Genomic DNA, 11996 nt, shown 5'->3' on the forward strand with positions numbered 1-11996 from the left:
CTGTTTCAAAGCCGAAGAGCCAGCGCTTGTCCCCTAGAGTTGGAAACGACTAGCACGCATGTGCGGGGGAACCTTTACCTTTACCTTTATCTAGCTGGGACTGAATGCTTGCTACAACAAAAGAGAGAAATAATGGTGTAAGAACTGGAACTTTGTTATCTCACAGCTCACAAGAGCAAATAAGAGGAACTAGCGGCCTAAGCAGTCTTTCTTCCAATATTAATTGAAAAATGCAGGTCAATCATAGGACAGCCAGTTATGGCTATTCATCAAGTCATGGATTTAAAAATCCCGTCTAAACAAGAACAATTGCAGGAAGTATTGTAAGACAAATTAATATCACAACACTATGAATAAAAAGCGGATATGGACGTTGCTTGGAATAGAGTGAAAAAGAAAGTTACCTTACAGAGTGCCATAGAAGTGTGTGAAGTTAGGCTAATGGAAGGTATGAAAGAGCATGCATAGTGAAACGGTGACATGAAAGAAGCTGTGGATGAAGAAAAACTATTTTAACGGTCTCTTTAAACATGAGTTGGATGTTAATATCTTCATGTTTACACAGTTAATTATTTAAAAATAAATCACCTATAAGAAAAAAATGCAAAAATTTTATTGACTAAGTGGTTGCACTTCATTGTACCTTGATATGTAATACTCATAAAGATTTAACATTTTCATATATTTCTAAGTTCGTTCTTTAATCAATCCCTTTCCCCCTTAAAAACCACACCGTAAATATTTAAATTTGGCTTGCTGCATAACATAAAATAAATGGAAGCCATTCATGTTTGAATTTGATCAAACTTTTATTAATTTGCTATTAATGCATATTCCCCAAGTTTAAGTTTCTAGTCTGATATTGTTTATTAGTGTGCATCTTTTTCAGTGTTTATTGTGGCTGTCAACACGTATCTTAATAAATCATTATTATTATTACTTTTTGCTGATATGTCCTGGAACTAATGCTTAATTAAAAACATGGTTTCAACTCAAATTTGGTTTCTAAAATTCTTCAAATGTTGCTGTTCATTTATTTCTGATATTTCTGAAGTTTTTTTTGTATGTCCATCCCATATGACAAAATGTATTGTGGCATTTACAACATGTATTAATAAACAGTTTGTCAACCCAAGCAATTATTGATGAAATCGTAGCCCATCTGTAAAACATTTTGTTCCTGTTTTGTTTTAAATTGTAACTTGTTGCCTTGTTTCTACAGTTCTTTACATTGTTGTATTGTTCCTTTTCACCTGTTTTGTCAGAGTTTTGATTAATTTTATCTTTGAGTCATATCAAAATAATAGTTTGTGTATTGGGGCATATTACTACAATCAATATGCCCCAATAGATAGTCTTAATTCTGCATAAGTATTTCAAATTCTATCATTTTTTTCTGAAATAAGTTTTTATTCTTCCAACAAATTGTAGATATTACCCATGCTATATGCTGTGTCTTTAATCTGTTCATCTATTCTACATATATAATTGTACTTTTCATACTAGAGTTGTCTCCACCATGAAGCAGCATTTGAGAATTTGCTAGCAGTGAAATTGCTGGACTCATAAATTTTCTCAAAAAGTTCCATTTTTAAATCAAACATTGTCATTTAATAAATTCTATTAAATTTTGTCTCATTTGATGTCCCTATACTATAAATACTTATGAAGTCTATTAGCTAGGTCAGTGTTTCCAATTTTGACGTCCTGCTATTTCAGGAATTTATCCATTTGGTAACCATGACAGTCAGCTTGTTCTGTAATATAATTTGAAATGTTGCAGAGCAAGACCCGCTCTGTCTTTCGAATTTTGTAAAATTTTAATTTTTTCCATAGATTTTTTTCTCCATTCATATATATTTATTAATTGCTTGCCATTCTTATAAACTATTTCTGGGATTTGAATTGGCACCATTTGAAACAAGCAAGTTTATCTCAATAGTTGCACTTGATCTTAACCAAGAAAACTTTAATTTTTTCCACTTTTCAAAATCTCTTATAAATTCTTTCTTTATTTTTCCATTCTTTCAATATATTTCTTCATTGTTGCCTGTCAGATAAGAAACTCACATATTTCACTAAATCTATTGTATGACAGCCAGATAATACCTGACAGCCAGGAAATCTTTTTAGGTTAAATATATTGGCTCAGTGGGTTAGGACGCTGAGCTTGTCGATCAGAAGGTTGGCAGTTTGGCGGGTCGAATCCCGAGTGCCACGTAACAGAGTGAGTGCCTGTTACTCGTCCCAGCAGAAAAGATGGTCACAAGAATGAACAGATGCTGAATGTATGTGGACTGAGTAAAAATTAACTACATATGAATACAATATGTTGAAGTACTTATTTGAGAAACCGAATAAAGACCAGATTGCAAAGCAAATACGTTAAAGAAAAGGGAATGGGTTGAGAGAAAGGAAAGCACAGAGGAAAGCATAGTTACAGGTAGCTGATGGAATCCTCAAAAAGAAAGAGAGGAAACATTTAAAAATGCCTTTAGAAATGTGGAAACAAGGCTACCAAAAATATGAAAATATGAAATGGTTTGATGAATAATGTTGACATAAACTAGTTTTATCTACCGTATTTTCCGGCGTATAAGACGACCTGGCGTATAAGATGACCCCCCAACTTTTGAGAAGATTTTCATGGGTTCAAAAGTCATCTTATACACCGGAAAATACGGTATGTATCTTTTTCTTTCTGTTATCCTTTAAATTTCTTACTCACCTTCTGTTCTGCACAAATGCTTCCTGTGAAGCAGAAGAACAATATGCATATGCATATATGACTTAGAATAATGTGTGAATGCAGCCACTAAATTCACATGAGATTAGTTTTGCTCAGTCCAAGGGTTTTTTGCAGTATCATGTCCACTCAGAACGATAAATGATTGCATTTGACTCCCCTTCCCCTTAATAAAAACAACAACGAATAGGTAAAAAAATGCTGCAGTTGGCAAATGGTTTTGATAAGAAGGCTAGAAGTATCCATCTTTTCTACATTTCTGGGAGTTTTGCTCCCCGCTTTATCCTAGGGAAGTCCCCTGCAGAATTGCTGCAAAGTGGAATTGGATTTTCACAGCATCCAATTTTATTTTCTTAAAGCAGATTAGCCTGGGTGGTTTTTTTTGTTGTTGTTCTTTTGCAACTCCCTCCTCCCCAAATTACTTGCAACTGAACCACAACCCACTGACTCAGACCCCCTAGCTTAATGTGAATACAGCCCTTTTATTATAAAAGGGCAGATAGTAAGATCGGCAGAAAGCAGAAAAGTAGTAGAGCTTCCCTTCCTTTAATTCTGTTTTTGGTTTCCTCCCCTGTCCATTAGAAGAGAGCTTGATTTCGTCCCTGTTTCTTCTCTGTGTGCATCTGTTCTTTTGAAAACTTTATTGATTTTACATAGAATTTACTGCTTTTAGAAAGTGCTGGCAAATAAAAAAGGCTTTAAAAAAATGAAACGTTTCATAATGTGTGGGCTGGAAATGGGTTGTTTTTGTCCTAAATGCATTAAGAAATGAAATAATCTGTATGGACTGAGAATAAGGGTATGGGATGGGGATGGTTTGAACTCTGTGTTGAAATTTTAAAATTGCCAAAATGAAATAAGAGCTAGAACACTAGAAGAAATGGAAAGTATTGAATAATTGAAATGCAAGGCAGGCAAGCTGGTTGTCCATTGAAAGGGAAAGCCTGCTTTCAGGAACTAATTAGGAGATTATATAAATGCTAATAGTCAGACCAGATGTAAAGTTATTTCTGGCGTTAGTAAAAGTCACAGAGGGAAATCTACACAGGGATGGTGAACGCAGGACTTTTGCAGCACATACCTTTAGACCAGCGGTTCCCAACTTTTTCTATACCCTGCACCCCTAGAATGCTTCTGACCCTAACCCTAACCCCTTACAAAAGTAATACCTGGTTATGGATATACACTATAATTTTGAAACTTCTAAACCTGAGTTTTCGTACCCCCTGGAATATCGTCTCACACCCCCGGTTGGGAATCCCTGCCTTAGAAAAACAAGCAACATACATACACTTATGTAGGATGAAGGAGATTTGTGTGCAGTCTTCTTGGTGCTGTAAAAATCAGACTTTCAATAAGGTTGGAAATCTATAATCCTGCCTCAGACACAAAGCTAGCTGGTGTTCTTAGGCCATTTGTTTCCTTTCAGCCCTAGAAAGGAGGTAATGGCAATGGCATTTCTGAAATCTTACCAAGAAAACTGCGGGAACTTGTTCAGGCACACTGTCTCAAAGGCACACACAGGTAGTAATTTAACTATTAAAAGATCTTGTTAGGGCGGACTTTGCAAATCATTACAAGATAATATGCTGATGGAGAATTGGTGAAGTTGTAGTTCAATGTTTTGGGAGGGGACTGAGCTGATAAAGTGTACTTTGACAGGGAAAAGTTGGCTTCTGTGCCTTTGCCCAGTGGCGTAGCGTGGGTTATCAGCACCTGGGGCAAGGCAAGTAATTTGCGCCCCCTAACCCGTGGATTCTCTCCCGCACTCAGCGCTGCGCTGGGCGGCCGCTGCACTGTCTCTCCCCCAGATAGTCCCTCGCTCTCTCTCCGCACCGCACCACACGCCTGGCACCCCCCCCCTCCACAGTGGACGGCGACCCGGCGGCTCGGCTCGGATTCGCACAGCCAGCACTGCAGTGAGAGAGAGTGAGTGAGCCAGGCAGGGGCAGAGAGCTGCGAGTGCGAGCGCGCCCCACCCCAAATGTTGCGCCCGGTGCGGCCGGCCCCCCCCTGCACCCCCCACGCTACGCCACTGCCTTTGCCCATCTACATACTCTAAATTCTGTTGCCTCTGCTATAATACACACTTCTTAATAGTTACTGAAAGATGTGATAGGTAATAAAAAGCAAGTGTGGGTTACTTCATTCTTCTGAGATAGTTATTCTAAGATCTCTGGTCACAAACTCACATCCTCTGCTATAACATCACTGATGTTCTGCTGGGGGAAGCATAGATGATGCATTGCTATGACATGTACAAAATTACTAGAGGTGTGGCTGAGGGGCATGTTGTTGGACTGAAGTAAGAGGTATGGTGTTTTTTGGTGTTTTTTTGGTAGACTGTTCTCTTTTCTAAGAGATTTACTGAAAAATTGTGGGGAAATTAATAGTATAGCACTACAGCAGGCACAAGAGATATAGCTCTTCTCTGAATCATCACAGGCAGATACCCTGAGGAGTTAGAGAAATCTTCCTGACAGCAGTGCTGTTTTCTCATAATTTTTCTTTTGTTTCTGATTTGCCTCATTTTGTCCCGTGTCATTCCTATCCCTGTTCACTCTGCCATGCAAAGCAAAATGTTCTACAGTCACGTCATCTAAACTTGACTTCCCCTCTCTCCCAGATACCACAAGGACCAAGAAGAGTCATGAAAAGGAGGGTGTGGAATACAACTTTGTTTCGAAACAATCGTTTGAGATTGATATACAGCACAACAAGTAAGTTTTGCTTTGAGGTGCTGGGGGAAAATGAAAGTATGTCCTTTCTTGTATTAAGCCCAGTTCATGACGTGTATCATCTGAGAGCCTAACTGGAGTAGCTCTCCTTTACTGATAGAGATTTTAACTTCATGGGTAGAAGAACTTTGACAAGCATATTTTATCTCAGTTTGGGGCTGCAATAATGGGAAGTTCTGTTTGGCTGTAAATGTTCTCCAGTTGGGATGTAACCAAAGAGAGAGTTTACTAGGGCTGGATTTGTTTACTTAATATGTTGTATTAATTATATGCATTCCTGTCAGTTTCTCAACACTTCACAAAATTAGACAGTGTTCTGAGATGATCCAAGATCTCTTCTTGCTTGAACTTCCCTAGTTCACATTTGCTCGGAAGGAGGAATTGCTGAACAATCCTTTTAGTACATGAATTGAAGACCTGTATTCCATGAGCCATGCTTTTTTTGGTCGTCAGATATGCTGGAACTGCATTCCCTAAACTCCATAACATGCTAAGTAAAAATTCTGGGATTTGAAGTTGCAACATATCGAGACAGTGCTGAGGATCACTGCTTTAAGGATTGAATAATACCATAGGCTGAGAGTATTAAAAGGTCCTTCCACATGCTAATGCTGAGCAGATCTGAGATTATTAGTTTTACATTTCAGAATGCTATAATGTTTGTGTCGTGTTTGGGAAAGTGAATAGATGTCTCTAAGTGTAAGATTTTTTTTTCCTTTTGCATTCTAAACAGTTACTCTTTTCCTGATGAAAGTGAAATGTTCAAAAAGAGTAATCCCTTTCAAATCTTGTGGCCTGAAGCAAATTATTAAAAATAGAAAAGAAAAAGACAGAGTAAACAATTTTATGCTATAATAAACATTTGACACATTTGCATGCTGCATCTTTTGAGGTTGGTGTTCAGTTTTGCTTTTTCTCACTTAATTCCCTCACTTTTTCCAGGTTTGTAGAACATGGAGAATATAAGGAGAATCTTTATGGGACAAGCCTGGAGGCGATACAGTCTGTCATGTCTAAAAATAAAGTTTGCCTTGTGGATGTTGTGCCTGAGGTAAATTAACATTTTTAAAAAACTGTGCTCCAGATTTGCTTTTCAGTTTAGGGTCCATCGTATCCATGGTCAACATATGGCCTTTTAGAAAGAAATTAGCCGTGTGTAGCAAGAACTGTGACAACTAACAGATGCATTACAAATTAACTTCCTTGTGGAAATATGCTGTGTTGTTTTCAGATGTGCCTTGTATTATATATTTTATGATATTTCTGTCACTTGGCACCACTACATCTATCATTGTCTTCTGGTCCTTGTTTACCACCAAGATATCTGGTTGATTGGCTAGTAGCTGTCTGTCCATCTGGATCTGGAAGAATTTTAGCCCTATTGTTCTCCACAACCTTCTTTGGGACCTCTCATTTGGATCTGGTGATGAATAGCCCATGTACTGTCCAGATGTTCTTGTACATAATGCCAATTATCTGACTGTGTTGTTCAGTGTATGCTGTTCCTGCGTGCAACTTATACAGTGTCTGACACTATGTGTTGTTGGACTGCCTCTGAGGCCTCTCTACAAAGTCTGCACCTATAATATCCAAAATAAATATAAATAAATAACATATATAGTGTCTTAGGTTCTACATTATTTTCCTTTTCATATTAACCTTTTATTACTTTTAATAACTGGTGAATTTGGTTGGAAATGCAGGATTGGGCACATTTTCAAGCAGGTAGTATTCAGTTGGCTATCAGTTGACTAATTACCATTTGCTATTTAAGTTGAACAATTAAAAATGCTTCAGAGGGTTTCAAAAGATAATTTCATCAGCACTAGGCTATTATCTCAGATACTGTTAATTTTTATTAATTTATAGCCCTTTTTATCTTGGTGTATATTTTCAGTGCTATTTATCAATGAGTGCCACGTTTATTGTATTTACTGTTAGATTATAAAGCAATATTACAACAAAATTCAAGATACCTTCAGAGATTCCTTCAGTCCATCAAATCGAGAAATAATGACAATTTTTTTCCTTTAAGAAATTGCGGCCACAGTTTTCCATTTTGCATGTTTCTGCTTCCAGGCAGTGAAACATTTAAGGACAGCAGAATTCAAGCCCCATGTTGTCTTTGTAAAGCCTCTTGTCTCTGAAAAGAAAAAGAACGCACCAGCGTCTCTGCTGACAGAGGACATTTTTGTCCCGCTTGTAAGTATTTTGTATTAAAAGGATGGTTTCATGTGAGGAATCTATAACGGGCAAGGCAACGTTTATCTCTGCTGAGGACTGTCTTCACTGGAAGGTCATCTGTGTACAATATGAGAAATTGACCTAAAGGATATGGTAGCCATGCAGACCAAAGTGACTGGGATCACCCATTTTTCATTGTCTTTCTAATGTTATTTACTTCATTGGATTCTCCTTGGATTCTCCTTTTATCTCTTCTATTGCCCTTGATTTATGCATTCCAATATTTGTTTTTACAGTATCCCCCACAGTGTTTGCCTGTAGGGAGTTAAATAATAAATAATAATAAACCTTTATTGTCAAAGTACAACATGTGTACATTGAGATTAGCTGAGCCTCCCCCCCCCCGTGCTCTCTCCCCCCAACACACGGTGACAACAAACCCTCCATCCTACTACACCATGTGAACCAACTACACCACACACCGGCCTCCCAAGTCAAAGTATGCAAGATGATGGGCACCATGTCATAATCCAAATTCCAGACCTTTTACACATGTGGCAGTATCCTGTGCACATACAAAAGGAGTGTGACTTGGTTCTTGATGCTGTGTTCTTTGTCTTGCAGATTTTGATACATGTACTCCATGGATATCTTTATCTCTTCCCCATTGTTGTTTAGATATTGCATTCTAAAGTCTTTGTTGCTGGAAAATTAAACTCTGGTGATTAGATCCAGATTCTTATTATATGCACTCATTAAGCTAAGCTATGGCTTACTTGTTATGGATTCAATAAATCACTATTTGGTGAATTTGCATATGGCTCTAAGCCATAAATCTAATTTTTAAATCACAATGGCTGGATTCATACAACATATTAAATGCAAACCAAACAAATCTCATAATGGCTTAATGTAATGTGTGAAACTGGTATTCGTTCAGAGAATAAATCCATTGTAATCAGTGGGGCATAAACCCATCATGACTTAAATGTCCTCGATTTCCTTGATCTTCTTCTAATTATAATTAGACCTGGTTCCAGCTGATTCCATATTTAGTGAATTCTTATGTGACTGGCAAATAAATGTACAGCCAAAGAAAAATGCATTAAAATATTATAGTTGTAACTCAATATATTTGGCTTATTACAGATAATTCTTGACTTACAACCATTCATTTAGTGACCAAAGCCATTCCACTGAAAAAAGTGGCTTATAACTGGTCCTTGCACTTATGACCATCACAGCATCCCCACAGTCACTTGATAAAGATTTTCATGTTTGACAGCTGGCATGTACCGATGATGGTTGCAGTGTCTTCAGATCATCTGATTGCCATTAGGGACTTTCCCAGCCTGTTTCTGCCATGCAAAATCATTGCAGAAAGCTGGATATACTTATGACTGCATGGTTCATCTAACAACTGCACTGATTCATTTAATAACAGGCAAAAAAGGTTGTAAAATTAGTGTGAGTCACTTAACAACCACCTTGTTTTGCAACAGAAATTCTGATCCCAGTTGTGGCCATAAATCAAGGACTACCTGAACTAAATTTTACTAGCCATTTCTGCTTTCTGCAGCAGAATTACCCTGTGGGATTTTTTGTTTCCTTAGGAAGTGCCAAAAGTGTATTGCAGCTCAAAACCATTTTTAGTGAACTAGCCAAGAGTCATTTCCTATTGTCCTTCTGTTTCATTTTGCAGGACGAGGAGCAGCAAGAAATGGTGAACTCAGCAGCCTTCATTGAGGAACAATATGGCCACTTAATCGATACTGTCCTTGTGAAGGAAGATCTCCAGAGTGCCTGCAGCCAATTGAAAACCATATTGGAAAAACTGAACACAGACTGTTTTTGGGTGCCTGTCTCTTGGGTTAAGTTGTAGACAGCCATATTATGCCAAAAAAAGAAGATAATAATTTGTAAATAGAATGGATGGTTAAAAAGGGAAAATGGTTGCTGCTGCAGCCAGTTTGTTCAAAAAGCTGGAAAGAGAATCTCTGCAACTAAAACCGTATTCTGATTAATCACTTCCTCTAAAAGAATGGAATGCAAAATTGCACGATACAATCCAGGGTATGTGTAAGTCCTCTTAGAAAGCAGTTCTGGATATTTAAATGCTGTTTCTGGATCTGCAATTGAGATTCAAACTGTGGTTATCTTGACAAAGATTAAATAGCTGGGAAACCTTACAGAGAAAAATATGCCAACTCTGTAACTTCCTAATAAATGATAGAATCCTTCAATTAAGGATTGCAATATCAGATAACACAATAATAAACCTTCCCCCCTCCTGCGATTGGTTGAGCAAGCAGAATCAGATGAGCAATTAGAAGTGACAGTTGATATTTTACTGGAAGAGGAATCTTCCTGGCCACCTGCAAAGGCTTTAATAATTTTGTCTGAAAATTAACCACACTGTACATTCTCTCTTTATAACTATATTTTAAGACATTGATGTGGGATTAGTAGGATTTTCTCCCTAGATTATCTCAGTAAATTGCCTAAATATTATGTTAAATTATGAAGTCAAGACATTGGAAACTCATTTCTAAGCAAAGGACCACAAATTTCCCATGAGAAAAGGTGAAGCAGCATTTCTCCTCTATTTCTACTTTGTTATGAACTGTAAGTGCTGAGGCCAGTTACCTGTTTTACATCAGTTTTAACTTAGGCAAGTGGTCTGAATTTTTAAAATTGCAAAGGATGTTTGACGTAAGCTTGATCTTGCAGAATGATAGCTGAAGATCTTTGGGAGTCAGGAGTATCCGATGCCCAAGACTGTCCGTGACTAGCATAATACTGGATTTGCTGTGCAAACAGAATTGGATGCAGAGTTCAGCATCCAGAAATTCACTTTAAAGGCCAAGCAAAATTTCAGTTCTTCCAATGATTGAATATATATAGTTTTTGTTTGCTTTTCTGGACTTGTTAAAAACTGAAGTGGAACATCCTTCAGTTCTAAGAATTGAGGTGAAGGAACTAACTCTGAAGCACTACAGTTAGCCTTTTCCAGGACTCCATATTCAAAATGATTGATACATCATAAACATACAAGTAATCTGCTTTGCTTTTTCTTGTAGAATGGTATTTTTTTGCAGATGTTGCTTTGGTGACTAAAGGGGAGGGTTGGTTCTTATGAAAAAGGGCTTGGCTTATCTGTATTTTTCTTCTGTTCTCTGTACTGGTTTTTCTGTTCCATTATGGTTTTTTGTATTTCTTTGTAAAAAAAATATTTTCCATTGGAAATTTTTTTTATCAATCTTCCTAGAGCTCTTCTGTATCTTAATCACAGCATTTATCACCAGTCTGTCTTTTCAACAGCAGAAATTGATGTGCTTATTTAATTCTGTAGTTTTAAAATTGTGAAGAAAGTTGGGGCTTTGTTTAAAAAATTATCATTGAGATTGACTGACTGACTATGGGCCATCAAGTTGGTGTCAGTTCTTAGTAACCATATAAATAATTTCTCCAGGTCTATCTGTTTCCAGGTTACTGTAGTTCTTCAGATCTTCCAATGGTGTAATCCATCGCTGCCATAACTGAGTCCACCTACCTTGTTGCTGGTCATGGTCTTTCCTTTCACCTTTCTCAACATTAGAGATATGTCCAAAGTAGTATAAGTTGAGCCTGGTCATTTGTGCTTTGAGTGAGATATCATTAAGGTTAATACCAGGTGAACTTCTCTAGAAAACAGCTTGCTCACCATTATTAATCTTTCTGTGAATGAAACAAGGTTTTAGGATGCACTGTCAATTGATGTGCACGGCTGGTAGGATTTGGCAGATCTAGCTACTACCTGACAAAAGGCGAGGGTATACGTTCACTTTATATTGTATGTATGTGGTATAACATGATATTCCATTTATCCTTTACAAGTATGGGATAGAGACATATAGCTTGGAATGCAAGGAATTCCCCCTCCTCCAATTTCTCTTTGAACCCCTCATGCCTAAAATAAAAATTTCCCTTTGGTATCAAATACATAGTTTGGTTCGTAGAATGTATCAACAAACTGATAGGAATTGTGTAACTAAAAATTCAAGTTTCCTAAGAGTGCTAGTCTTTTGCAAGAAAATAATAATAATCAGTTCATTGTTGCATACAATTTATTATTGCAGGTCATTTCTAGTCTCCTTCACAAGACGAATTGGTGCAGAAGATGCTCCTTGAAAAGAAAAAAAATGGTCAAATCTTATAGTCACTGTCTTAAGTATGGGTGGAAGGGGTCCACTTACCAATGGTTCTCCCTCTGAGCTGTCTTCCGAGTTGTCCACCGTCCCTGCGGTGCAGGCCGGAGTCCAATACCAGTTCCTGGCAGGAATTGTGGA

General features: G+C 37.5%; 1 protein-coding gene across 1 annotated transcript in view; it reads left to right on the forward strand.

Annotated features, from left to right (window-relative positions):
• MPP3 (MAGUK p55 scaffold protein 3) overlaps positions 1-9648 on the forward strand; it is a 75397-nt gene extending 65749 nt beyond the window's left edge. Inside the window, exons 15-18 of the mRNA XM_081345524.1 lie at positions 5373-5466; positions 6427-6535; positions 7564-7686; positions 9371-9648. Coding sequence (XP_081201650.1) covers positions 5373-5466; positions 6427-6535; positions 7564-7686; positions 9371-9550 — 506 coding nt within the window. The 3' untranslated portion in view covers positions 9551-9648. The remainder of the gene's footprint in view (positions 1-5372; positions 5467-6426; positions 6536-7563; positions 7687-9370) is intronic.
• The last annotated feature ends 2348 nt before the right edge of the window (positions 9649-11996 follow it).

This window comes from Vipera berus, assembly GCF_964194415.1.
Source record: "Vipera berus genome assembly, chromosome: Z".
NCBI lineage: Eukaryota > Metazoa > Chordata > Lepidosauria > Squamata > Viperidae > Vipera > Vipera berus.